We start from the raw sequence: 24,106 nt of genomic DNA, 5'->3' as shown, positions 1-24,106 counted from the left end.
GCAGTTCTAGCCTGAATGCAACAGGCATCTGTGAAGAGACCCGCTCTAAGCTTTTATGATAGAGAGTCCCTCCTTCCCCTTTTTCTATTTCACCCTTAACCCAGGAAACAAAAGGATGGAGCTCTCCACAACCTATATAATTTGTCTTTGAAATTTTTAGTTGGTAAACTCACAGTAAAAGGTTAAAAAAAATCTTAAACTATAATATCACATCAAATTCCAAGTTTCCTAAAAGAACAATTCAACAACTTCTAACTCAGAAAAGGATACAAGTTTGCCACATCGTATGGGCCTCTTATTTCTAAAGGCTAAAATAAAGTGAACAAAAAATAGACAGGAGAGAAGTTACTCATAACATTTCAATGATTTCATTTGCAGTAACTTAATAGGATGCTTAAGTATCCCAAAATAAAGGAGTCAATCGCATCAATTTAAGTCCTTATAATTTTGATGGTTTCCTTAAGTTTCCAAAAGTTTCTAAAAGAACTCGGAAAGCATTTTGTGATAGCATAAAGAAAAAACTTCACATAAACAAAACCTGCAGCCCAAAAGAAATGGGGACACATTTCACTCTTCAGCACTTGCAATGGGCACAGGCAGTTCAAAATGAAAATATGCAATAAGCATTCATTACATTACTATTAATTTATCCTCTAGAAATGTTTCAAAGTCTTATAACTTGAAGAGTGTAAACAAAGTACTCATGCCAGACTTACCCTCTCTGCAGCACTAGATAGAATCACATTCTGCAAAATAGAAAGTGATCAACATTAATCTCAGGTAAATGTAAACAAAAAAAAAATTGAAAAGTCTTCTAATACAAATAACCAGTAATCACTTTTTAACATTTAAGGCTCTACAAATACCAACTTCTTTTAAAGATAAGGTAAAGAATCAAAGTCAAAGAAAGACCTTAGGACCAACAGCACCCTACAGGACAAGAAACAGAGTAAGCCTTCCCACCAGATCTTACAGAAGGTGAATTGGTTTAAAAAACTAGTTGAAAAGGTCATATAATCTTAATTCAACTCACTGATGACAAAAAATTGTTATCTAGACCATTCTTTGCACAGGAGGTAAACTACAAAGTCTTTATTGGAAGATAAAGGGTTTCAACAGATCTTCCTCCCCCACCCTTGCATTATTCTTCCTTTGATATTTTTCTTTCCCTTAAAACCTGCAGGGCTCATTGACATGGGAGAATTTGTTTCCGGGCCTTGAGAACGTTCTGCTTTAGGGAAAAGGAATCGGTTAAACAATTCCAGTATATTAATAATAAGAATAAACTGCTAGATTTGAAAAACATCCTGAAATTAGGGAACCATACCTTTCCTTTGCAGACCTGCATCAAATTGAGGGCATTGGAAATTGTGTACCTTCTCATTGTGGAATCTTTGATAGCAGGGCTGTAGATGAGTTCAAAGCCCACGCCTCGGTCGATTGCCTTCACAGGAGATAAAGAAAATAAACTGTCAAGGATCAACACACACTGTCCTGCTTTCTTTTCACTAAGACTCTCCCTCATCTCCCTCCTCAACCCCACCACAGACCTCCTGCATGTCGAGGTACAGCCTTAAACAAAGGTAGATTTATGCCCGAATGGCACCATCCACAGGAGAAGGCAGATGCTTGGCTCTGTTTGATCCAAGAGTTTATCTTAGCTGTGGGGAAGCTGACTTTATATAAACAGGAATCCTGAGGCAGAGCAAAGTCCCAGTGGGGTGCCAGATGGGCTATTCCTCCATCAACTATTAAAAGGAAAATGGAGATGCGCTCCCTACACCTAGGGTAAACTGTTTGCAAACACAGTAAACAAACAAAAAATTTGACCCAAGAATGTAAGAGACAAAGAAATGAAGAGCTGAAAAAAGCTCAAAGAATAGGGGTGGGAAAGCCCCGCAGGTGAGTCAATTATTACATATGTTGAATGAAGGAAGTACCATGTGTCAGGTGCTAAGAGTCTTACCTTTATATTTAACCCTTATGATACCTTTATAAGGCATTGTGGCAGAGACTGCTAGCTGCCCCCAATATCTGTTCTCCCCTTTTTCTTTACTTCTAGAGGCCCTGAGCTTTGGCTGGGCTCAGGGATCAAAGAAGCCTGAGCTCTTAACTATTTCGCCCAGCTCACCAGACAAGCTTGGTCTTTTACATGAGAAAAAGAAACTTCTTTCCTACTTAAGACATTCTTAATAGGTAGGCATCCACAGGTAAGAAAACAGCCTGGCAGGGGTGGAGACAGAACTGAAAGCCACCACTACACTGTCCATCTTTTCTGATGAGCAACTCCGGATCTTCATCCATTCACAAGATATGTGTTCAGGCAACTATGTTTGGGAACGGTGAGCAAAAGCTGACATGGATCCTCCCTTCTCAGAGCTTATAGTTTACTCTAGGGGGACTATCAAATACTTACACAAAAACCTAACACTTCAACTGTGGTAAGTGCTATCAAGGAGAAGTTTAGGAGTGGATGACAAAGGAACTGAGTGAATCGTAGAGAAAGGAGCATTTTCTGAGGGAGGAGTACAGGGAGAGGCTCTGGGGTTGGAGGGAGTGTGGGAGCATGGAGAGAAGGTCATGGGCTGGGGAAGATAGAGTGAGGGGGCGCCCTGTGGTGGGAGTGGAGGCTAAGGATGGTGGGAACAGCCACTGTGCAGGTCTTTAGGACTGCAGGCAGACTCAGCAGTGAGAAGCATCTGAAGGATGCTAGCATGGCAGGGCCAAGTCCCTTGGTTGCAGTGGTCTTCTGAATGAACAAAGGAAGGACAGCAGGCACAAACCGGGCAGCGCCTGGCAAATGAGTTTCTATTACCCAGAGGATGAGCTGGGAGTGGTCAGCTGTGGCTGCTGGAGGTCTACTTCTGAAGGTGCACAGGGAACGGAAAAACCGGTCTTCTTCTAGAACTGGCAGCCCACCTTGATTTAATTCAGGTGTACGTGTAAGGCCCCCCTACTTTCCCTCCCTGAATAGAGACTTCCTTTCTCCCATCCCTAATCTTCTCTTCATTAACTTTTCCTCTTGCCTTAAGGCTCTGAGATTTTATTACAGATTTCCTTACATATCTGATACTAGCTTAGTTAAAATTTACATGTGATTTTCCATACTGCCATCTTCCCTGACGACTTTTTCCCACCTCTAATCCTTGGGCTTGTGTTGATTCTTTCTGGGAATGGTGTCTGTGATGATACTTTTTGTGCCATAGTTAAATGTGCACCTCAGTCTCCCTGCCTGTCTTATGCACTGCTTGAGAGCTGGTGTCATGGTATTTCTTTGTAACACACAACTGCCTTTTATGCAAAAAGTGTTTAATATATTTATATTCTGAGTAGATAAATGGAAGCTTATAGAAAAGAGGTTATGTAATAATGCTTTCTGTAAGCTAAACGGTAGCTTATAGAAAAAAGGTTATGTAATAATGCGGATTATTCATGTAAAAGGAACCAGGGTGAACTTGGCTAATTATTCAACAGATAAACCAAAACACTTCCTTCAGCCATATTCTCAACTATTCCCTTGGCTACTTCTCTTACCAAAACTACTAATTAGTCAAAGAAGCTGACATTTTTTCTTCATCCTTCTATTTGCTGAACTAAAACACAAGGCAGTAGGATGGAGAAGAGGGGAAATAAAAGATGTGGATGGAAAATAAAAGATGTGGATGATACACAGAACTGGGGGACCAGGTCAGAAAGTCTTCCTAACTGTATCTATAATTTTAGTCCCCTCTGGGGATGAGACCAAAATAAAAACTCCTCTCTTTTGGGGGGGGGGGAAGGAGGGAAGACAATCATCAGCTTAATTAGTCTTTAAGAAAAAAGTTCTGATTTTGCTCTTAGTACATTAATCAGGTTCACTTTTAAATAGTTAAGAAAAGTCTGAGACAGAGAAATTATACATAATGTGCTATTGACGTTTGTGACTATTTCTTTCATAATACTACACTTAAAATTTTTAGATGGATAAAATACAGACTCATTACCTGGGCCTGCTTCTAAGACCATTCTAATGTAAATTGCCTTAAGCTACTCAAATGATTGTTCCTAACAGCCTCTTCATAAAGAATGACAGTGTCTGCCTGATTGGTTTTTGTTCACATCTCTGACCAAGGTTCTGGAATAGGGAGATGATCAGATTTCTATACTAATGAGAAATAAGTCATAATGATGCTATAAACCAAGGGCAGGTGTGTGATATTTGAATCAAGAAAAACTGGTGGTAAAATTGCAAGAACTAAGCAAAGCTTAAGATGACAGGAAGAAAATAGAGAGTTGATTACCAGGACAATATACAGATTCTCTGTTAATTTCATAAAAATACTTTACTGAGTTCAAAAGGATTCAACACCCTTTTGGTGTATCATTATCTAAGACAGGTAATTTGTTCATATAATTCACAAACGAAAGTAACATAAGAAATCAATAAAAAGTCTTGTATCTCTGCTCCCATCTGCCCCATCCCCACCTCCCATAATTATTTCTATTAATTTCTGTGTCTTCTTCCAGAGTGTCTTCATATAAACACAAGTAAATATGAGTATATGTTATTTTTCCTCTTTCTTACCCAAAAGGTAGCCCACCATATTCTTGCTCTGACTCGAGGGCGTTTTATAGCGGCAGAGTATTTCACTCTAGAGCTATGGCATGGAATTAACCATGCCTCTACTGGTAGACTTTGGGTTGTTTCAATATATCTGTAGAATGAACACTCAAGTGGGACTGCTGGGTATTATGGGTTGAATTGTGTCCCCCCTTCCCACCCTCCTGAAAGGTATGCTGAAGTCCTAACCCTCAGTACCTCAGAATGTGACCTTATTTGGAAACAAGGTTGTTGCAGATGTAATTAGTTAAGAGGAGGTCACTGGAGTAAGGTGGGCCCCTGATCCCAAGACTGGTGTCCTTACAACATGACAACCACGTGAAGACCCAGAGACACACAGGGAGAACACGGCGCAAGGCAAAGCCAGAGACTGTGGAGTCACACAGCTGCATGCCAAGAACCCCCAAAGATTGCCGGCAAACCAGAAGCCAAGAAGAGGCCGAGGTTTCTCCTCTGGGTTTCTGAGGGAGCATGATCCTGATGATACCCTGATTTCAGACTTCTAGCCTCCGGAAGTGTGAGACAATAAATTGCTGTTGTTTTAAGCCACCCAGTTTGTGGTGCTTTGTTATGGCAGCCCCGGGAAACTCATACACAAGGTCAGAAGGGAAGGCAGTTGTAATTTTGATGGTTGCTGCCAAATTACCCACTTCCCCGTAGGGATCGCTCCAATGTACACTGTTACAGCAATGTAGGAGAATGCCTGCTTCCCCGCAACCTTATGGCAGAGCATATCATCAAACTCCTGGGTTTGTGCCAATCAGGTGCTTTTAATGTGAATTTTTCCTATTATGATGAATTTAAGTATCTTTCATTTTTGAGGGCCATTTGTATTTCCTTTCCAGTGAAATGTCTTTTCACATTCTTAATCCATTTTTGGGGGACTGTTCATTTGTGTTTTTTAGCTTCTCATTTTCTAGGAGCTCTTTATACATTAGGGAGATTAGCCTTTTACCTTCGATATATGTGAAAATATTTTCACCACTCTTTTAACTTTCTGTTTTTTTTGCCACACAAAAATTGTTGATACCAGCAAGTGTGCTAGCACTGGTCTAAGCACTGGATCGATAAAGCACTCAATACATTTTGGGTCACAATATGTGCGATGAAAAATAAAGTTGATAAAGCACTCGCACCCAACTCAAGTATATATGGCATGATTCCTGGAACAACTTCACTGCTTCAGACACTATTTACTGGACATTTCTTGGTGGGGACTAATTGGACCATGAAGACAGAAATGGATTACAGTTAAAGGAAGTGCTGAGAGGAAAACATCAGGGAGCAAAACACACGGAAGCACTGAAATAACTCCATTAACTTGAAGTCATTGTTGAATGGCAATAACACCGAAAAAAAAAATCAAAGGGAAGGCAAAGATATGTTGTGATTTCCTACAAGTTACTTAGACGCCAGAAGAGGTCTGTAGATTTTAAAGGGAATCACATAACTGATATTATGGTGCCCTAAGCACGTGGTGAAGAAAACCCAGGGGATGCGAGCTCTAAGTTGTACAAATGGAGTGCTCTGGTGTGCTGCTCGAGCTCCTGGGCCCTCCTTCATAACCCCAACCGTCATCTTCTTCTAACTTTATCGAAGAATAACTGACAAATATAATTGTACGTATTTAAAGTATACAACACAATGACTTGATACACATATACATCGTGGAATGATTACTAAGACCCACATAATTTGCACATACGTTACCTGATGTAGTTAATGTAGTCAAAAATTTTTTTTCTTTTCTTTTTTTTTTTGGTGAGAATGCTTAGGATCTATTCTCAACAACTTTCAAGTACACAACACCGTACTATTAACTACAGTCATGAGAGTACATCAGATCCTCAGAAGTTTTTCTTCTTATAACTGGAAATTTGTCCCCTCCAACCTATCATCCCAACCTTTGGAGGTGATGACAGTTACATGGCTTAAGGCCTCTAGGTAGAAGACTAATGAATTAAGTATCTTAATGATCTTGCTTTTCACCACCACAAAAGAAAAGGATACAAATCCTATTCAAATCAAGATCTGTGCCCAATAAAGTGATCCCTATGAAGTCAACCTATCAACTTTTCATGGCCAAAGACAAGTTTACTCTCAAATCCAAAGAAGCATGCAAGGACAGGGACTTAAGACTTAACTGTTACCCACATTTACCACATGTTCTATACTTTCATGGTGAGTATATTTCCGTTTTTAAATAGAAATTAAATGTAAAATCATACAGCTCCATTATCTAGAATAGATATTAGATACAGATACATACATATCATACAACTCTTACTTGCCCTCAACAATAAGCTAGCTACCTCTTATTACATGTTTTCAGCTTTTTCTTTCAAATGGGTGGTGAATAAATAGACTTTTGTGCTTCCTGACCAATTCACACCACAGCCTACTTCCACACTAGATGAAGACTAAAAATAATCTTGCACAGCCTTTCCTTCCACTCCATCATCTAGTTTTTATTAAACAACATATGTAAAATGTTCACACCAGATTTTGAAAAAAGCAGACACTGTGTTAAATACTGCCTATCCCTCTCACTTGTCAAATTTTTACTTTTCAGAATTCTTAAATTGAAATATATGGGAATTAAGCCAAAAATATCCATCAAACGGCAGTTTTCCTGAACCTACAGATGGAACTCGAGGGTGGGCGGTCCTACTGCCACTGTTCCCATGCCATCCTCCTCACCCTGCCCCAGTGCCCCACTTCCCTCCCTGACCACGCTTGTCACCAGACCCTGACAGCCAGCTAAAGACTGATGACAAGCAGGATTTGGCCATGTTCCCCAAGCTGCACCTTGATATGCTAAATTAGACATATATTCATTTGACTGACAAATTCTAAGGAGCATCCATTGCAGGCAAGATTTTAGGTAATTAAAAAGGCCCAACCCGGGCGCCTGGGTGGCTCAGTCGTTAAGCGTCTGCCTTCGGCTCAGGTCATGATCCCAGGGTCCTGGGATCAAGCCCTGCATCCGGCTCCTTGCTCAGCGGGAGGCCTGCTTCTCCCTCTCCCACTCCCCCTGCTTGTGTTCCCTCTCTCGCTGCGTCTCTCTCTGTCAAATAAATAAAAAATCTTAAAATAAATAAATAAATAAAAAGGCCCAACCCTTAGTTGGTGCACTCTAGAAGCTCACAATCTGGGTTGAACAGTAGGGCACATTCATATGGAACCGAATGAAAGCCCTTGCCAAAACAGCCACTGAGAAGCCTACCATTGCTGTAGGACGTGAGGAATTATGTGCTGTACACTGCTGTCCGTCCATTTCATGGACTTGGCCTTAGCATCATGGGCTACTCTCTTGTCCCAAACAAGGACAGAGTACCGTATGTGGGTTTAGTCAGGCAAAGAAGTCTAGAAAATGGCCTTCCTTATTCATTAAGACAAAGAGAAAGGTAAAAAAGTTGCAAGTTGAATAGCAATTTACAGAGTGGCTGTACCACCTAACTCCAGAAACCGGACTGGTAGTTGGAGGTTGGTAAAAAGCCTTGGCAAGCTTCTAGAGACAGAGATTGCTACCTCTGGAGAGGACCAATATGTGAGGCCAATGAGACTACCATCACCTTGGGTACTGTATTAGTTTGTGCCTTTTATCGCAGGTAGCTGGAGCATCTCAGAGATCTCTTTTGACAGGGTACCAACCAGAACTGTCCCCACCCTGTGACTGACAAGCTGAATGGCTTCTCCTTGCCAGCCTGCGTTTTACCACATTGCAGAGGTGAGCTGCTAAAAACAACACAGATCTCCAACTCGAAAATATAATAATTCAGGGTTTTTTTTTAGGGTTTATTTACTCATTTATAAGTACCAGCAAGAACATGGGCAATGATTTGAGCTTAATAAATATTGCTTTATGTTCAGTAGCACTCTCTGTATTTATCAGGAAAGAGCTGGTTTAGTTTTCCCTTTATATACGTGACTTTAAAATTTTGAGTGCTTTTCAAGTTCTTTAATAGCATATTTTTAGGGGTGGAACATAAGCCAACTTAAATTTTTCCACACGATTCAATTTTTGCACACCACACAGATCAATGTTCTCCTCTGTGTCCCCCTATTCTTGGCATTGAGCCAATTCTTCAGCAGCAGCGACAGCAAAAGAAAGCTCGAGGAAGTTGTGATTCCACGAGATGGAAGAGGGCAGTGATCAATCTGGAAAAAGTACGTAAGTCTTTAATTTTCCAATTCTGACAGGATTGGGTTTGGAATCTGGACTGTCTGTGAGACCCTCTGTCTCCTTCGAGAGGAATTCTTGAGAAGGGGAGACAGGTTCGGAAGCCACTCTTCTCAAACGGCATATCCTAACCCTTGCCCAGGACCTGGCCGCCTGACAGCCACACTGAGCCGGCAGCCGCTGAGGTGCAGCCCTCCCACCTTTCAGATGGAAGAAGACCGGCAAGAAGGCGTGAAAGATGGAAGACAAGGGGTAGGGAAGAACCAGAGAAACTATGTAGAAAGGTAATGAGAAGACTTCTGTGGCAGGAGCAGGAAGAAAAACTTCCCTGAACACATGGCCACCTTCTGAGGTTATTATAAAAGTCATTCTGGGCTTTTGTGCTTTTGTGCGAACCATCGGGCTTCAGGGCAGATTTTCATCCTGCTTGGACCTCGTTCACTGGGCTTTCTGCGCCCGGCTCCTTCATCTTCCCGCCCGCCCAAGCTCGCTGGTGTCTCAGGAACCCTCTCTGTATTTTTTCCTCTACCTCTTCTTTCTCGACTGCCCTATCCCCTTACTGTTCAATGCTCAGGCTCTAAGTGTCTGTTGTTATGGTTATCCTTTTAAGAAATATCCTTCATAAACTCTGGCTTCTAAGGCCTTTTAAAAACATCTTAATAATTTACTGGATAGTTTTTGTGTTAAGATCCTTTTCTACCTTTAGTCAGCTTTCAAAAATGGAATCCTCTTTTCTTTAAACTGCCTATTTATCACCTAGCCTTCGGTTTTTCATTCTAAAGAACACTAGGTCTTTTTGTCCGTTTTCCAGTTTGTTAGTGTGGGTTTGCAGAGATTCACATATAGAAGGGAAAGTACAACACTTACCACATTAATAGGGGGTCTTTTGAAGTAAAATGGTAGTTTCTCTGTTACAGTTATGCAGACTAAATCCACATCTAAATGTGTACAAGCAACCTGTCAAGAAGCAAGAAAACCAGGTAAAGCCAAAAGAAAATATGGCACACATTAAGAATGAGAGGAAAAAAAAAAAAAGAATGGGAGATACAGTCAAACCTGATTTAAAGAAGTATAGGTATGGTTCAGTCCAAAGGCATCATAATGGTGCTGAAATATATCTGTCAATGATTAGCCATTCCTTCACATCTGGTTTGAATGGTTTAACTATAACCTAGCTGGAGCACAGTGATGTGTCCATGGATCATCTCACCAGACAGAGGCTGGAGACCCTCTAACTCATGGTCTGCTACATAAGGATGGCATGCTAAGAGAGGCCCAGTTTCCGGAAGGCCAAATCAGATTGTTCCAGAAAAGAGGCAACTAACTGTTCTGAAATCCACGAAGAAAAACAAGCCAAAGGAATATATGCACGGTCCATTTATTCCACAGATTATTTTTGTGCCAGGAATTGTCCCAGCCCTGTGGCTCCTACCAGACTACTGAGGGGCTAGAAAAATACTGACATGGCCCTACTGACGGCAATTTTGTTCCAACTACAAGAGAAACAGTCTACGCAAGTGGCCAAAGCAGAGCTGTTACAAATCAAAGGATAGTGAATGCATTTTTCAACTTTTAAGTTCCCTTGCCTTTGTTCTAATTTTTGTTCTTGCTTATTGATCAATACTTTGCATTTACTTCCAAAAGAGGTTTGAAGTGGCTTACAAAAATAAAACAAAACAAAAAACATACAAAAGAAAATAAATAGATAAGGAAAACAGGATAAATGGAAAATCAGAGAAGCAAAATAAAGCTGGGGAAAGATTACGAGCATAAGAGTATAGGCCAAAACCACTGCTAGATACCATGTCTGGCTCTGATTTGGCCTTTACTTGATTTACAGTGACAGAAAGAATTGGCTGTTTTGTACTGTATTAAAAATAAGCCTTACTGACAATGCTGGTGTATACAGGTTTGATAGCAAATTCAAAATGCCGGGTTGGCTCTGCGGGCAAAGCAACATCAGTGCTATGGCCAGGGGGGGAGGGCAGAGTAAGGAAGGGGGGTAAAGAGCAGGTCATAATATGCCCCATATGACCAACTTGGACTTTTAGAGGTGACAGGAATGTCCCATCTTGCCTCTCTTCTTCAGAATTCCCACTTTGGTCATTCCTACCCCCTCTCAGGGCTTCAGGAAGCAAGCAGTGATCAGAGGCTGCCTGGCTTTAGACAGTCATAGTAACTTAGTAAGCCTGGAAAGAACGCTGTTTTGGCAGAAACACCTGGCTCATAAAGAATCTGCCCCATCCCAACTACTACTGCTGTCCACCTCATAAAAGACTCATTGAAAATTTGGTAAGAATGGATGGAAAGCTCCGAGTAGGAGATATAACAAGTTCAGCTTCTGGTCACCATTTTTAAGCTATCAGAATAGCAAAGATCCAAAAGTCCAGTAATCCACTGCTAACAAGAGAATGAACAAACAGGCACTCACAGGGTCTTTAAATCAGTACAGGGTCCTGAAAAGCATTTTGGCAACAGGCATCAAAATTTTAAATGCACACATCAGCAATTTCGCCTGTAGGAACGTATCCTGTAGAGAACCTCTAGAAACACATTCTATAGCCTTATACCCAACAAATGCTCAAGAATATTAGTGCGAGGACAGTCACTGCAATACCAATCACAAAAGATTAGATACAACTAAATATCCCTTTATTTTGCTTCAATAAATTATAGTCCCTTTATACAATGGAATATGAGGACTCCTTCAAGGGAATGACATACATCTCTAATTGGTATTATGGAACTATATATACTGTTAGGTGAAAAAAAAAAGCACGGTGTTAGAAGGAAGGATGGAGGGAGGAAGAGGGGAATGGAGGAAGGAAGGAGTACGTAAATCATTACTGCTGAGAAGATACACAAAAACTGTTAGTAATGATTGCCTCTGGAGAAAAGGGAGGGCTTCAGGTGGGAAGGAAGTATACTTTTCAATGCACACCACTCTGTACTGTTTAAACTTATTATTGTTTTTCATTTAAAAAAAAGCAGATTCATTTTTTAAAAGTCCGTTAAGCATTTTTCCCCAGAATAAGGCTAAATTAGGTTACTTTTTAACTAATGTATTGCTCATTTTCTCCCTCTTATATAACAGCAGCTAATTAAAAACTATCCCTTAAGTACACATATTATAATAAACATTCAGTTACAAAGGACAGCTCCCCTTGGCTCCCTCTGACACCTCAAACTTAAAATGTCTCAACTGAATTCTTTTGTTATTCAACTTTCTATTAATCCAAATGTTTAATTGATACATTTAGAGAACTATAAAATAACAGCAAATTTTACATTATAATGATATACTCTCTAAATCACTAAAACAGAATAAATTATGTTCAAATAATATTTGCAGTTAAGAACCTGAATATAGTGGCTTTGCCAAGTTGCGTATGAATTCCTATCAACTGTTTGTCACTTTTTTCTGGCCAAGGACTCCTATGAGGATTTAAGGAAGGCATATTCCCCAAACTGCATATACCCACAAATACATTTACTTTTCATTCTACGGAACTGGGGGAACAGGAGGGTAGGGGTTCAGTCTCTCCTAAGTCCCCTTCATGGGTGTAAGGTTAATACATGTTCGTACTTTATGACAAGTAATATGCAAAGGAGAGCCAGACTTACCCAGAGAAAAGAGAGATGGCCATAAACAGTGCCTCTCAATCTGAAGTGTGTGTATATAAACTCCTCTGAAGAATTTATTTAAAATGGAAATTATCAGCCTTACTCCCAGTGATAAATTCAGGGATAAGTAGGGCCTAATAACCTGCATTTGGAGAAACAGCCCTGTCTGGTGAAGCCAGACCACAGCTTGAGGAGCACTGCCTTGAAAGGTACTCCCCCTCCTCAAGAGCCTCAGGTGTTGCGATCATATTCTACAACAATGCTCTTCAAAGGCTAAGGCATGGGGTTTGGAAGGAAAAAAACAGACCTTCTATTTCCATTTATTTTTTAATTCATTCTCTTAAAATTTGTTTTGTGTGTGTATATTATTTCAAAAATCACATTGATATACTGGAACATACCCATAATTTATAAGAAAATAAACAATGTTCTGGGGATAAAAGCTCAATATTTTTTAAAATTGATAGAGTACAAAATCAAGTACTTTGAAGTCGCTTTAAGTCCCTAAATGGGAGTAACTAACTAAAGTCGCTTTAAATCCCTAAATGGGAGTAACCAAGAAGTTCCCGAAGCTTCTAGGTAATGCGTCTGCCAAATTCCACGCCATCTCTCATCCCAAGAAGTCCTGGCTAAAGGACTCCCCTTACAGTCTTTCATCTCTGCCTTATCCCCTGGGGTAACTTTGGGGAGGGAGGGTTTATCCTGAGACATCTTCCATATACTCCAAATGGGAAATCATATGTTATTTCCCATGGAAACAATGCTATTTAAGGTGGTTAGATTTTAAACTACTAACGGTTAACGTATGTGTGTGTGTGTGTATGTTTTTATGACTCATTTTAGAGACCTTAGTTTTAGAATATCACATCTACAGGGATGCTTGCTTAAATTCTAGATAATCTACTTAAAAACCAAACAAATAAAATCACTTATAGAATACAACCTGCTAAGCAACACAATGCTTGCATTTGACCCTGTTCCAAACCATGATATACTTGTAAAACCTTTATGATTAAAAAAAAAAATGTCTTTTAAAATTGATTTTCTATAGAACTCTGGGAGAGTGCTAACTTTAACTGCATCTTCATGAATGGGAAAGATCTGGACACATAAGAGGAAGATGTTCCAGTTTTAAAAACTGTTTTCATGTAACTTTTTGAGTATATCTGCATAGTCAATTCCAAACAAATACCTTGTGTGTTATTTACAGCTTTATTCCATCTTCCGGAGTGTTTCTGACAGTTCTACCCACCATATAAAGCATGTGTTCATGCTTTCAAATTCACACTTTTGAATAATCTGAGAAAAACAAATACAGCTGACCCATGAACAACATAGGGGTGAGGGGTGCCAACCCCCCCACTCAGTTGAAAATCCACATATAACTTCTGATTCCCCAAAAACTTAATTTCTGTTGACCAGAAGCCTTACCGATAACATAAACAGCTAATGAACACGTTTGTATGTAATATGTATTATATACCATATTCTTACAACAAAGTAAGCTAGACAACAATACATTTATAGTACTGGACTATATTTACTGAAAAAAACCTGCATAAAAGTGGACCTGTGCAGTTCAAGCCCATGTTGTTTCAGGGTCAACTGTAATAAGATAAAATCGCTAAGTGAAATTTTAATGTATTCTAAAACCCAAAAGTCCTGGCTCTACTACATACTACCTGAGATTTAAAGCAAATCATTTAGCCTAAGTTTCAACTTTCTCTTCTAAAAAATGAGGGTAATAAGGTGTAATTGTCCTGTTTATTCCCAGGATTGTTGTGTTAAAGATAATAAATAGGTAGAAGTCTTTGCAAGGATATATAAATGTGTGCCTCCCCACCATGTTATACGACTATGGAAAAGTAAATTGTGTGCACTTCAGAATCAATTAAAAAAATAAATGGGCAACAAAAAATTAGGTACATGCCAACCTTCAGTCTACATTATAATTGAGTTGCTATTACTTAGTGAGAAAACTAAGTATACTAAAGTTTTGGTATAAGAAAACTAAAATCTTTTGCTATTTAACGAACTTGGATATGCTCATATTCCTCCTTAGGGTTTCAACACTGAATGAGAATGTCCTGTGGGACTTGGAAAAAAAAAAAAGTTACTCTAACAACCCCAAACCTAATGGATCCGAATCTCCAGTGGTAGAGACCTGAACGTGCCTGATTTTTTGAAAGTTCCATAGGAGCTTCTGATAACTGAGAACCACTTGATCCTACTCAACTTTATCTGAAACAAAATTCTTGAGAATTAGTATAATTGAGCATTTTATGAAAGGCGTCACCAAATTAAAAAAAATTCATAATTTGTGCTATTTCCTTGAAGTAATATAAACAAGAACTGATAGTTGCTCTAAAAACTAAATTTAATCATACACCAGCCTCCTTAGTCAACAGCTCCATCTACTGGGTAAACTTAAGGAAAATCATCCTATAATTTTAGAACCGATTTTGCTTAAAAATGAACTCGGCTATAAAATTAAAACATCAAAGACCAGTACATTGTTTTTTTCTGCAGTATCCATTTGGTGGATAGAGTTTTGGTAGATGGCTATTTTCTTGAATCAAGATAAAAACAACATTCAGAACTTTCTAAAAGTAGCCATGCCTATTCTACACAGTAAAACATTCCTGAAAAACTGTATTACCATTGACTTTTTTTTCTTTCCTGTAATCATTTAATATGCGCAGAGTGAAAAAAATAAAATAAAATACCCAGTGTGTTCTGTCTCAACTTGACAAAACAAATATACGTGTTCAACAACTTTCCCTCCTGAAAAGTCATGGAAATGGCAATTTTTAAAAATACAAAAGGAATTAAATTCATAAAAGCTCAAGGAACACAAAGGGCCATAGTATGAGCAGACAGCTGATTCTGAAGAACTTCTGGAAGACTAAAGGCCGACGTGATCACGCTGGCATATGGACTACACCTCAGAGCATGCAAAGGAGAAAGCCAAACCAGAGACATCTTTCATGCCACAGCAGAACTTTGCACCTTTCTTCCCTCACAGGCAGCAGTGACTAGTACGAAGGGCAGAAACTAAAGTGATCTCAGAGCTTTGAAGGAGACAGACCAACATTTATTTAAGAGACATTTCAAATGAATGAATGAATGAGTGAATGACGCAGAGATAAAGAAACAGGAAAAAAACCTGAGAGACTCTTTCAATCTGAGCCCATGAAATATCCAGCAAGATGAATAAAACAAAACAACACATGCCATCTAAGCATCCCCTTGTGAAATTCCAGAATCCCAAGTATACATGAAAAATCTTAAGAGTTTCCAGATGGAGTGAAAACAGGTCACCTGCAAAAGCAGAACATCAGACTTCTTATATAAAATAATAAATACTATTTTCTTTCCCTGTTACTTACATGAAAAAGTTTTTCTGTCTTTGGAAAAACTGCAATGATATCATACAGCCGGACCCTTGAAGACGTTGCTCTCTGGCAATACAAAAAGAATGTTATTGTACAGTAACAAAGAGTGTACACGTGGAATTCTAACTTGTGGTCTAGCTGCACTTATTTTAATCATGTAACATTTTTTATATGCCATTTCTGCTTTGCTTTGTATGTGGACAGAAAAGCCCACCTAAGCACATGAGGTTTCAGATCCCACCCATCACCCTCCTTCCCACATTGTTACCCTTTAACTCTGTACCAAACTGTGTTGAGATGTAAAAATCAAATTGGATAGCTCGTGCTCTTACAAGTGAGTGGAGGAGGTTGCCAGATATTTACTGAGCACCTCCTGTGTGCTGGGCACTGGGGATATGAACTCTTTTAAGGCATGTGTCTGGGCTTTCAATGGAACTCACCATTTTTTTTTGTGAGACAAGAAATACACATACTAAACATGATATGATTAGGTTCACAATAACAATACTGTTAAATAGAAATTAAAATACTAGATGTGCAAGAAAATACCTGACAGTCCTCTGACAGCAGGAAAGGGATATATCAGTTAAAGAGTTATTGCTTAAAAATGAAAATCTCGAACTTAATACCATATGTGTATGTGTATGAAAAGGCTGGGAAACTATGAATCTGAGCGCTGAATATGGGTTCGCACTGCACAGGTCCACCCATACATGGATTTTTTTTTTTTTTATAAATCTAGTACAGTACTATAAATATATTCTCTTTCTTGTGATTTTCTTTTAAAGATTTTATTTATTCATTTGACAGAGATAGATACAGCTAGAGAGGGGACACAAGGAGGGGGAGTGGGAGAGGGGGAAGCAGGCCTCCCGCCGAGCAGGGAGCCTGATGTTGGGGCTCGATCAGGACCTGAGCTGAAGGCAGAAGCTTAATGACTGAGCCACCCAGGCGCCCCTCTTGTGATTTTCTTAATAACATTTTCTTTCCTCAAGCTTACTTTAAGAATATAGTATGTAATACACAGAACATACAAAATGTGTGTTAATCAACTGTTTTTATTATCAGTGAGGCTTCTGGTCAACAGTGAAGCTGTTAGTAGTGAAGTTTTTGCAGAGTCAAAAGTTATACATGAATATTTAACTACATGGGGTAGGGGTCAGGGGTCTCTGAATGATGGGATAATATGTGATATTTCATCTTTGCCTATTTGCACCTTTAAAGTTTTTACCTCTTACTTTGTAAAAAGAAAAGGCATTCTAAAAATCAGAGGAGGAAGCAGGCAGGAAGGGCTGCTGGGCAGACACGCTGACACAGGGCAGGCTTCAGGTCTTAGAAAAAAGTTAGGACCTAGCATTCTGTGCCCTCTGCTTGCCCACTCCCAATTGGAAAGGGTCAAAAAGGGTCCACCAGGATCCTCATGATAAAAAGAGAAAATGAACATCTTTGTGACCCATCAAAAGTCAGCTCTACCTGGGCCCAGAGAACCAGAACCCTGCCTTGCAGTTGTATAAAATACCAGAATTGGGCTTTCCGTTTTTTTTAAGCAATGCTAATTGTTGTAAAGGAGGCCAGCCTTTCTTGATGATTCCTGTTCTATGGCAGAGGAGTCCACTCCAGCTCAAGATAAAACTGCTCACATTCTCAGGGATCTTGCTTTCTCCCTCCTTCACCAGATCTTTCCCATTGGCAGGCATACTCCTCTCTCCCACCTACCAAAACCCAGACAGCAGGTTCTCATCCACCAACCTCCCTGTGCCTTCTGCTCCCCTATGGAGTCAACTTCTCAAGCAATCACACTCTGTCTGCATTTCCTCACAACCCTACCATTTCCATGGAGATGGTTTTTGTTAAGGCAACCAATGACTCCCTTGTCAATATTCGAAGACATGTTTGAGCCCCTCTCCTGCTGGACTACTCGGGCTCACTGATGCTGCTGACCCTTCCTCACGTTTCCCTTCTCCCTTTCCTCATTGTTTTCCTATTTCTCACTGTCCCGCCTCAGTCTCCAATTCTAGCTCCCCCTTCTCTACTCCACCATTAAATGCTGAAGTTCCTCAGAACTCTGTCCTAGAACTTCTCTTCACATGCCGCCCATGAACCAGGGATTCTCATCCATTGCCATGACTTCATTTATTCTCTACAGAGAGATGGCTTCCAAATCAGTATCTTTAATCAGACCACTATTCTGGGGGCCACACCCCTTTTTCCAACTACCCATTTGACAACTCCACTGGAATCCTCACAATAACCTTATAACCCAAACACGGTGCCCTCAAACCCGCTCCTCTTTCTATGTCCTGCCTCAGGAAAAAGTGCCACCACCTACCTAGCAGGCTGATCAGGCCATACCAGGGAGTGGTCAAACTACATCCAATCAACCATCAAATCCTGTCAATCCTCTGCCTTCCACCAAGCCTCTCAAATCCCCTCAGCCCCTCTGATCCAGTCTCTATAATGCAAACATCATAATTTCACTCCATCAGTTAAAATGTTCAAGGGCTTCCAACTGCTCACCCAGACCTATCTCTCTAACCTCATCCCAGGTTAGCCAGCTCATGAGGTTCAGCCCTATTGGTGTTTCATTTCCCAGAAAACACCATGTTTTTCTGGGACCCAGGACCTCTGTCCAGTCCATCCTGTCTGTGGGAACACTCTCTTCTGCTCAACACCTATATAACACTTACTGATTCTTCTGGCCCCAGGTGGAACATCAACAAGGAAGTTGATGTTCCTTAGGTTGGCCCCCCCGATACACACTCTCAGAGCATCCTTTATTTACTACCTCCAACTTTTCAAATATTCCTCACATTCTTAATTATCTGTTTAGTGCTCATCTTGTCAATTAAACTATAACTTTCCTAAGTTCAAAAATTCTGTCTGTATTATTCACAGCAATATCCCTAGCACCCACCTTATGTCTGGTTCATGTAAGTTCAATGAGTAACAGTTGTCAAAGGATTCTTTAACTGTGGTATCCCTATATACGTGCCAAGAGTAGAAGAGACTGTTATGCTATATGAATTCTCAGGACAGGGAGAGTAGGCAGGTATCATATCTGGGGGCAGGGGATTTAAGAAGGGGGTGAGATTCAGGGTGCCTGGGTGGCTCAGTTGGTCAAGCATCTGCCTTCGGCTCAGGTCATGATCCCGGGGTCCTGCGATCAAGCCCCACATCGGGCTCCCTGCTCAGCAGGGAGCCTGCTTCTCCCTCTCCCTCTGCCTGCCACTCCCCCTGCTTGTGCTGTCAAGTAAATAAATAAAATCTTAAAAAAAAAAAAAAAGTAGGAGTAAGGTTCAATATTAATCAGTACAACAACTTATAAGGCCAAAAAGAAGGAAAAATAACTTACCAAAACATTGCAGTGAGATGGATCCGAAACGATAATCGTCAGTCTAGTTAAAACTTTGATCGGTCTTGATTTTCCCTATAAATGAAAACATTCTATCAGAAAAGTTCAAAATGCCAATGATTGATTTTCCTCTTTACTAGTGGAAAGTAGTCATTAAAAGGTGCCAGCAATAAAGGATAGTGACGATCAGTAAAAGCCAGTCTTCATTCTCAAGGAATTTATAATATAATTAGCAAAATAAAGATGTACACGTGTTAAACTACATAACAAGATTATTTAAAGGTTACAGGATTTCAGGAAAAAAGATCATCAAAGAAGTACTGAATTGATGGTAAGAGAATGCTTCATGGAAGAGCTGAGTCTTATGGAAAAGTAAGACCGGTAGAGGAAGGAACAGTGCAGGTTAGAGAACCCTACATAAAGTTGGGCATATTTGAATAGGTATTATGGTTCTTAAACAACAAAATACTCACCTGTACAACTGGCAAAGTTGTAAAGAGTTCAGAAATAGCTACTGGTTTTTCAATTTCCTACAAAAAACAATAAACAGTCACCCTAGATTGTACATGTTAAAGGAATGAAGCGTAATGGAAAACTTAAAACAAGAGGTTTTCAGAAAAGTTAATTTCTGGTATACAGAAACACTAAATAAGTTTTGTTTTGTTTTTTTAGATTTTATTTTTTATTTATTTGACAGAGAGAGAGAGAGAGAGAGAGAGAGAGAGACAGCAAGAGAGGGAACAGAAGCAGGGAGAGTGGGAGAGGGAGAAGTAGGCTTTCCGCTGAGCAGGAAGCCCCCTGTGGGGCTTGATCCCAGGAGCCTGGGATCATGACCTGAGCCGAAGGAAGACACTTAACGACTAAGCCACCCAGGCGCCCCAACACTAAATAAGTTTTTTTAAAAAGGAAGAAAGATGGAGATCAAAGAAGCAGTTGGGAACATCAATGGATAAGAGGGATGAAAAATAGTTTTTAGATTGAAATAATCTAAAAGGTACAGTTGTTGGTCTGAAGAAAAATATACACATTTATGAGCATGTTTAAGAGGGGAATCAATTAGTAATGAGTCCACATCAGTAAAATAAAAAGGACTAAATACTGTGATTACAATTCAGTCAATAACAATGTACTTCTAGAAATTATTTAAAGTTATTTAATTAACATCAGTTCAACTTTAAGAATCCTTCTACCATGCCCTAGTACTTCACAAAAAACTTTGCACTGACTCAATCGTTAACATGTAAAATAAGATAGCACACAAGAGTGTGCATTTAAGAAATATGCTCATCTGTAGCTTCCACATTACCAATATAAACAAAGACAATTGTAAATGCTGGTTATTATTAACTTCAGAAATTGTTTTTTACCTGTTTCTTTTCCTTAAATTCAACAACATGATTGATGGCAACAACTGAATAGCCAACTGAAAAGAAAAATTGAACATTCTTGTTAAACGTTAACCTCTTTCCTGTACACAGAGGCTCGGCTCAATTCATGTCAAGATTAGGGGTCAGGAGGAACAGTGATTGTGGGTATGGGCTCTGATGTCAGACCGCCTGCTTTCAAATCTAAGTATTACCACTTACAAGTTACTTAATGTCAAGCTTCAAGTTTTTCCACTGTCAAATGGTGTTAACAGAACTTAGCTCACACAACTGTCAAGAGAAATAAATAAGATAATAAGCATAGGATGATATAGAGCAGCGCCTGGCACAGAGGCAGGGCTCTGTTTGACCTCTGTGATGTATTATTAGTATGATACCTTTTTTCCTCGCTCATTTCTTTTGCTTTTTACCGTTTCTACTTCCTTAAGAGGCCCCTTTCCTAGGAAGAAATGGAATAATCACTCCCTCAAACCACTGCTCACTTCTTTCCAGCTGCCCCACCATCAGTAGATTGGAACTCTCTGAGGCCAGGGCCTTGCTTTATCAGACTCAATACAGCATTGTTCTGGACATTTGGACTACCGAAAATTATGACTCCTATCTTTAAGTTACTTAAATACCAATGCGGACGGCAGGATACTAGTATTAACAGATAATGCATATTAATGCCAAAAGAATGGTTCTCTCATCTGTTTGATTTCCTTCTTTCCTCCCCGCCCCCCAAATAGTTAATGAGCATCCATTACTTGACAGGCTCCATAGAAACCTCCTTATTTTTAAATTTCTCTATCCCCACACTTTACAGTGGAAAGAAGACAACAGTCATGATTAAATCCAATAATTAAAAAGGGTCTTATCTCTCAAGGCTTTTGATTCCCTTGGATTCAAATATGGGTAACATTCTAGCACTCTGGCCATGCTGCTTCCCTCCCACCCGCCTAGTACGTCTTCCCTCTACCTCCCCTTCTTCTTAATAATATTATTCCCACAATGTCACCCTCACGTCCTTCCCCCCCTTCTTTGAATTCCGACAGCATTCCCCGTCTGTGTTCAATTCCCCGAAATGCTCTGATACTGCCGTAAGGCAGAAAGGGGTGATACTAAAAGCACTGGCGTGGGAGGCTTATACACTTGGAAGCCCTGCCTTCTGCCATCCATCAGCTGTGGGGCTCCATGCAAATCCCCCATCCTCTCAGAGCCTCAGTTTTTTTCAATTTGCATGGGAGAAGGAGCTGGAGCGGGTAAGAGCTCCCAAGTGCCTTCGAGTTTCCCGCTCCCAGGATCAGAGCAACACCGTGGCAGCATCAACTACCAGGGACATCCCCGAGATCCCAGGAAACCTGGACGAGGGCAGGCCCTCGAGTCCCTTCTGAACGTGGCCCGATGGTCTGGGGGGCAGCGAAGCTGGGCAGGTACAGCGGCCCGCAAAGCAGGGGAGACTCACGGTGAGCGGCGTTCTCTACCAACGAGCGAAGCGCCTTCAGGTCGGAACCCGCTCGCAGGTCTAAATCCGCGAATACAGCCATGCTGAAATCACATGACCGTCGCGCGCCCGTCTGCGCAGCCGCACGGTCCTCCCCCTCTGGCCTGCTGGGAATTGTAGTTTACCTGGGGAGTCCGCCCCTCCCTCCACTTAAATAGGTATTCACTTTAAGGTTCAAAGGCGCTTGCCTCGCCCAGAAGTACCAGCAAAAGTTAGTGTGTGGAAATCCACATCCTTACTTCAATCCTTCTTTGCCTTCTTCTGAATGAGAATGTTTGGTTTCCCTCGGAGGCGTTCACATCTCCCACCATTCCTCCTAGAAAATACTGTAGAAAGTGATTCTTTCGCGAACCGGACGCTCTTGCCAAGAGCTGGAAGCGCTTTTGAAACAGTCTTAAGAAACCCTTTTCCCTCCGCCTCCCAAAGTCCATCCTGTTCTTTAAAATGGTCTTATCGGGAAGAGGGAGAACTACAGAAGACCTCGGAGAAAGGGTCTTTATGTCCAATCAGGACAGGCGGTCCCCAGCACGCGGCTTTGTCTTGCGGTCACCGCCTCCAGCCACGAGATGGCAGGGCTCTCTCTAGGACGAGCGGTGAGCCCCAGTACCGGTTTGGCCAAAGAGGTTCGACAAGGGAGATGCAAAACTGAAATGTGTCAACTTTTCCATCTGAAAAGGGTACAAAGTGGCATATATCCCACACATTTGATGTTTCCACATTTTTGGACTTCATTTAAAAGAACGCTCGAAGATTGACAAATTATCCGATAACGTAAAATTGTGGAACTACAAGTTTACATCGGTGCTTCTCAGACTGTGACGAAGGGCCAGTCTCGCCTCCACCCCATCCTACGATACCCTACCCCGTCTCCAATTCTTCGCAGACCCGTACGTGGTCCCTTGTGCATTACCGGTAAGCAGCTCTGGCCTCATAAAACTGATTTGACAACAACTAAATTGCCCTATACTCAGCTGAATAAGAAGAGTCCACTGATTGGAGGCTTAGATATCCAGACAATACCGAAGTGCTATAAACGTTTCTGAACAGTTTCCAATTTCTGTACTTAAACAGTAAGTACATAGTCTCTGGGCTATGGACCACACCTTGATTAGTCCTTCTTTACATGCTTTCTTTCCTGATTTCAGAAGGGAATTTTAAGAGGGCTCTGTTCCATGTGGTAGCACGCAATTCTCCTTTTGGTTAAATTTAATAAAGAAGAAATATTTTGCTTTTTCCCAATACTTGGTATTTCCTAAATAAGAACAGAAGAATTTTTTACTTCTGTAAATAGAATGACATCATGCAAAGCAAACTCTGCTTTTCATCAGACAATCTAGTGTTAATTTTGCAGGATCATACAGGCATCTTCACCTATGACCACTAAATCTAGATTGGTCAGAAATGTGACCAATGTGTGGTGAAGGTGAATAAGATAACTGATTCTTTGATGTCACCATTAGACTAAAGAGGGCTTCTTTCTTTGAGAGTCATGGTGCTCTTGTTGTGAACTGTACCATTTAAACTTCTTTTCTCATTTTCACCCGAGGCCTAGGTGAAGAGGAAAAGAAAGGGGGAGAAAGAAAATGAATAGATAAGAGTCACTGAACTCTTTACTGAGGGCCAGCTAATTTGGCCAGCCAATTTGGTAAGTATTTACTTAGATATCTTATTTAATTTTCAAAGCAACTGTGAGTTAAGTACTAGTTTTTTGCTTTTGTTTTTGTTTAGCAACATCTGCATTTTACATCTGAGAGATCTATGGCTCAGGTAATAGGGATAGAACTACATGTAGATCCGGGCAGTTTGGCTCAGTTTTCCCTTCCCGTACTGTCTGCTGGGCAAGGCAAGCCGTGGGGAGAGTTGGAGGTTGGGAAGGGAGGAGGGAGAGATAAGATGGGATGGTGATAGGGGAGAAGAACAAGGAAGAAGGGTCAGAAGTTAGCCTGCAGGGGAAGCTGAGGCAGCAAGGATCTGGAGTTTGAAGGAGACCCTGAAAATTTCTGCCTGGAAAATAACAGTACTGCATAATTACTCTATGTACTTTGTGTCCATTATCTGATTTATCCATTTTGTATCCACTTTGT

General features: G+C 40.5%; 1 protein-coding gene across 4 annotated transcripts in view; it reads right to left on the bottom strand.

The window, feature by feature from the left end:
- Positions 1 to 22,094, bottom strand: part of RPP30 (ribonuclease P/MRP subunit p30) — a 30,283-nt gene extending 8,189 nt beyond the window's left edge. For 3 of the 4 annotated variants that reach the window (XM_027597133.2, XM_027597132.1, XM_027597131.2), the window contains exons 1-9: positions 21,984 to 22,094; positions 20,522 to 20,577; positions 19,628 to 19,684; positions 19,155 to 19,229; positions 15,797 to 15,868; positions 9,651 to 9,740; positions 1,328 to 1,444; positions 717 to 746; positions 271 to 308 (exon numbers count right to left, since the gene is read on the bottom strand). In XM_027597133.2, the coding sequence (XP_027452934.1) occupies positions 271 to 308; positions 717 to 746; positions 1,328 to 1,444; positions 9,651 to 9,740; positions 15,797 to 15,868; positions 19,155 to 19,229; positions 19,628 to 19,684; positions 20,522 to 20,577; positions 21,984 to 22,065 (617 nt within the window). In that variant the 5' untranslated portion in view covers positions 22,066 to 22,094. The remainder of the gene's footprint in view (positions 1 to 270; positions 309 to 716; positions 747 to 1,327; positions 1,445 to 9,650; positions 9,741 to 15,796; positions 15,869 to 19,154; positions 19,230 to 19,627; positions 19,685 to 20,521; positions 20,578 to 21,983) is intronic. The other variant, XM_027597134.2, reaches the window with a different exon arrangement.
- Positions 22,095 to 24,106: the final 2,012 nt, after the last annotated feature.

Source organism: Zalophus californianus, chromosome 15, assembly GCF_009762305.2.
Source record: "Zalophus californianus isolate mZalCal1 chromosome 15, mZalCal1.pri.v2, whole genome shotgun sequence".
NCBI classification, from domain to species: domain Eukaryota; kingdom Metazoa; phylum Chordata; class Mammalia; order Carnivora; family Otariidae; genus Zalophus; species Zalophus californianus.
This window is presented reverse-complemented; position numbering and strand designations above follow the sequence as displayed.